At 49.0% G+C, this 4,803-nt stretch overlaps 1 protein-coding gene across 2 annotated transcripts in view; it reads right to left on the bottom strand.

The window, feature by feature from the left end:
• The window catches only part of Znrf1 (zinc and ring finger 1, E3 ubiquitin protein ligase), a 90,475-nt gene extending 85,672 nt beyond the window's left edge, over nucleotides 1–4,803 (bottom strand). For both annotated transcript variants that reach the window (XM_013012624.1, XM_013012625.1), the window contains exon 1: nucleotides 4,036–4,803. In XM_013012624.1, coding sequence (XP_012868078.1) covers nucleotides 4,036–4,459 — 424 coding nt within the window. In that variant the 5' untranslated portion in view covers nucleotides 4,460–4,803. The remainder of the gene's footprint in view (nucleotides 1–4,035) is intronic.

Raw genomic sequence — 4,803 nt, 5'->3', positions numbered from 1 at the left:
CTCAGGCCCAGAATTCAGGCCCCACGACCGGACCCCCCCCCAAAAAAAAAGGCTAGATAGTGGGACTCTGTAAAAAAACAAAAGTCCAGCACCACCACACTTGCTACCCTACTAGCTATCTGATCTTTTGTGGGTTCATTAACTGCCCCCTAAACATGCTTCCTTACCTATAAACTGGGTGGGAATGGAGAATAGCTCTACCTCAGAGAGTCACAATCATGATTAAAGAAGATGATGGAAATAAACTACTCATATTCTCTCACTTAGCAAATACTTGTGCCACAAACAGGGCAAGAGTTACAAGCAAGCCAGGCACTGGTGGGTTAGGCCTCTAATCCTAGCTACTGAAGAGGCTGAGATATGAGGATAACAGTAAGAATTACAAGCAAGGAATTAGAGGTTGGTTAAACTACTGAGAAATAAAAATAAACAGATGAATAAACTATTTATAGTGTTAAGAAGTATTAGGGTAAAAGTAAGTGGATGGGAAGAATCTCAGGTAGGGTTAGTTTCTGAGAGTGGTCTCTAAGGAGACCACTGTTGAGCCAAGAGCTCCAGAGGATGTGTCCCTGAGAAAAATGGAAGGAAAAGCATTCCTGATACAGGGACAGGATGTGTGAGGGTTAAGGAATAAGGAAGCACACAACCCAGAGACAAATGGGACTGTGTGTATCCTCAAATAGGATTGGGGGAACAACCTTTATAGGCTGCCGTCACTGAGGATTACCACATCTATTTTTAAAAAAACAAAGATGAGCTAGAGCGAGGAGGTGTATGTTGTCCAAGGTCACAGTTATTCAAAAGGAGCTGGATATAACAAAATCCTGTCCCTTTTACTTATTTCACTAATTTCACTAACGACCACTTTATGTCCCCTTAAGGATCCTCAAAACACCCTCAAAACGCAAGCAACAATATCCTATCAACTTCCAGGCATCTGGACAATTGTGCACCGAAATTCCTACCATCTGAATTTTACCAGGCAAAAGGAAAAGCTGCTCAGACCTGACTTAAAGGCTCCAAAGTGGAAGCAAGTTTCTCTTCTTGCAGTAATGAATAAGAGAGGGAAAGGATGTCCCAGAAAACCCCCTGGCCTGTTTAAGGTGATAGAACCACAGGCTCATCTCAAGTGAACAGCGCAGAAAAAACTAATTAGTGTTTTTGAATAAAAGAATGAATTATTGAAACAGTGGTTCTCAGTCAGGGCATCTGGGAATTCTGAGAGTCATTTTAGGGGTGAACTAAGGGATGCTACAGGCATTTAATAGGTGCAATGTCTTGCAGAAGGACAGGACAACCCTATGCATTAAAAAAAAATGTATCCAGATTGTTAACAGCAACCTCCAATGTACACTTTAAAGACACCTCTCCCTAAAGGAGTGCTAGTATGCCCAGCTCTTCCTATATCCTCACCAGTCAATGGTGTGCCCTGCCCTAAGGTCACAACTGGATGAAGAAAATCAAAAACAAAAACTAATGCTTCAGAGATGAGGAGTTAGGGCTGGGAAGGAAGCTCAGTGGTAGAGTGCTTGGCTTGCATGCATGAGGCCCTGGGTTCAATTCCTTAGCACCACATAAGCAGAAAAGGCCCAGAAGTGGCACTGTGGCTGAAGTGGTAGAGCGCTGACCTTGAGCTGGAGCTGAGGGACAGTACCCAGGCCCAGAGTTCAGGCCCCATGACCGACAAAAACAAAACAAAACAAAACAGAGATGAGGAGTTAGATTTTAGAATCTAGTTATAAACTCCTAACTTTAGCATGGGACCAGGTAGTAGAATCTGGATAAAGAAGTGTCTAGGGGCTGGGAAGGTGGCTCAGTGGTAGAACGCTTGCCTTGCATGCATGAGGCCCTAGGTTCGATTCCTCAGCACCACATAAGCAAAAAGAAAAAAGCAGAGGTGGCACTGTGGCTCAAGTGGTAGAGCTCAAGTGGCTAGCCTTGAGCTGAAGAGCTGAGGGACAGCGCCCAGGCCCAGAGTTCAGGCCCCCCCCCCAAAAAAAAGAAGTATCTAGTAAAAGACAGACTTCAGAAATTTTAGCAAAAAGAGAACTTGTTTTGTTCACAAAATATAACATTTGTTTTTGCTACACACAAAATTCAGTGACTTAAAGAACCAGCTTACAACGCTTTTCAGTTTACAACCAGATACTAAAGACAGGACTTTTAAAAATGTAACCAAAATTATCTCACCAACACAGTTGACTCTTTCTGGACTGGACTGAATAGAAATAGTATTCAGGGCTGGGAAGGTGGCTCAGTGGTAGAGTGCTTGCCTTGCATGCATGAAAAAGCTGGAAGTGGTGTTATGGCTCAAGTGGTAGAGTACTATAGAGTACTAGCCTTGAGCTAAAGAGCTCAGGCCCCACAACCAACCAAAAAAAAAAAATTATTCATTTTGTGTTAACCAAATGCCTAGAACTACCAAAGGCAAACAGGCCTTGCATTTCCTTCACAGCAGGTTTTTTGTTTTTGTTTTGTTTTTGGGGTGTGTGCCGATACTGAACTCAGGACCTGGGCTCTCTCTCTGAGCTTCTTTTGCTCAAAGCTAAGCTCTACCACTTGAGCCACAGTGCTACTTCTGGCTTTTTTTTTTTTTGAGTAGTTTATTGGAGACAAGAGTCTCACAGACTTTCCTGTCCAAGCTGGCTTTGAACCACAACCCTCAGGTCACAGCCAGCCTCTTGAGTAGCTAGGATTATAGTGCGAGCCACCAATACCCCGGTTCATTCACAGCAGTTCGATGTAAGCTAAAGAAGCTCCGATGATATGCAGATTTAAAATACCATTTTACTAGCAACTAAAAAGCAACTTCAAAGTGTTACCCTAGTCAACATATACCCCCCCAAATTATTTACCAAATTAAAGTTTGTGGAGTTGACCAAAAGAAACAAACAACAACAAAAAAGTGGGGGGAGGGTATTTCCAAATAGCTCCAACACAGAGTACCCCAAGGACAGGAGAAATCTTTCTCTTGTAGTGTCTAAATATTCCTAAGTCACCCAAGGGGATCTGAATATAACTCTTTCACTCAGCTTGGCAATTAGCAAACAGCAGCCCCACACCCCTTTTGACCAATTTTCTAGAGGCCTGACCTGGCTTCTCAGGATAGCCAAGCAGACAGACCTGTTTTCCTCTAGAAGAGCCAGCCAAACCTTTTCTGCCCTGCAGGGCTAGAGCCTGGGAAATCCCCCTTGGGTCTTTAGCTGGCCTGTTACCAGAAGTTCACAAAATGAATTCATCCAGATTCTCTGAATCTGCCTCTTCTCCAGTCATGTGCTAACTGCCAGGCAATAATACCCCCACCGTGTCAGGCTCTGTTACAAAAAGATGCAGATTCATGGGAAGAGCAAGCACTTAGCATGAAGGGGGGGGGCTGGGGGAGGAGATGGAGGGATGTGAGAATCATGAAGCCAAGCCTACTGCATGCAGTGAGGGAGACCAAGGCCTTAGTCCTGCAGAAACCCGGAAGGGAGTCTCTCCATATCCATCCAGCAGGCCACACCTGTCTATGTCAGCCGCCTGCTCCATTTTAAACAATTCATTTGGATCTCCAGCTAGGGTGGCAAAATTGGGCACACACACCCTCTCCCAGCAAGGCTGAGAGATCTAATCCAAGCACTACTTGCCCCCAATTTTCTTTCTTTTCACACTCTTTGTTTAGAGACACTATCTGGGCTAATGACGAGGTAGGCACCATGCAGCAAAAGCAGAATGGAAGTGCCCAAGTTGACTCCCTGTAAACCAGACAGGACCTCTCTTGAGCATGGTGGTGCCAATAAATAGGGTTTCGATGATCAGGTTTCACCCTGCCATCCACAAGTGAACACACGCCTCGACTACTAAAACGGAGACCCTCAGAGACAGCCTCCTTTCTAGATGGTTAGGTACCCCCATTCATCCGCTAGTGCCGGAAACCAAAAAGAAAGGCAAAGCGCTCCATACCCCAAACCTCAGCACACGTGAAAAGGTTTGGGAGCCCCGGCGCGCCCTCCCTTGTACTCCACCCTCCAAGGCCTCCGCCATCCGTGGACTCACCACTGTGAGAGCTGAACCACCTAGGTGCGATGTGCAGAGGTAGAGCATCCGCCAGCGAGGCTCGGGAGCCCAGGTACAGCATCCCGTCTCTATGGTGACCGCCGCCGGTCTCCTGGTAACCATTGCCATGGGCATAGGTGGAGTCAGACGCAGACCCTCCGCCGCCGGGCGCCCTCTCGGAGTCGCCGGTCCCCCGGGAGGCGGGGGTGTAGAGGCCAAAGGGCACCCCTCCGGCCGTACTGGGGTCCATGCCCATGCCCGCCACCGAGCTGACCGAGCGGCTGCGCAACCCCATGGCCCCGCCGCCGGTCCGGTAGTGCCCAAAGTGGGGCGCCCCTCCAGGCGGAGGCACCGCGCTGTCATCGGTGGAGACCCCCGGGAAAGGGCCCCGGGAGCGGGCCGCCGTGCTCTGCTTGCCCCCCATGCTCGCCCGGGCCCCGGCGGGGCGGGAACCTGGAGGACGAGACCCTCCCCCACTTCTCAGCAGCGGGGGGAGGGCTGGGCGAGCATACAGGGGGGAGGGTGTCAAAAAGGAGACCCGGAGAGAGGGAGGGGGGAATCAAAAAGAAAAAAACAGAGAGAGAGAGAGAGGGCAGAGACCGAGACCCCGAGGGGCGGAAGAAGCAGGCGCGGGCGGGGACCCCAAACTAAGAATCGAAGCCGATCCAAGCCAAATGCATGTTTCCCCTCAAGGTCCGAGGCGCGCAGTCCGGCCGGGCTCGGGCGCCACAGGCCGCCCCCGGGTCCGAGAGCCGGCGGAGCCGCAGG

This window comes from Dipodomys ordii, unplaced genomic scaffold (genome assembly GCF_000151885.1).
Source record: "Dipodomys ordii isolate 6190 unplaced genomic scaffold, Dord_2.0 Scaffold18, whole genome shotgun sequence".
Taxonomy (NCBI): Eukaryota; Metazoa; Chordata; class Mammalia; order Rodentia; family Heteromyidae; genus Dipodomys; species Dipodomys ordii.
This window is presented reverse-complemented; position numbering and strand designations above follow the sequence as displayed.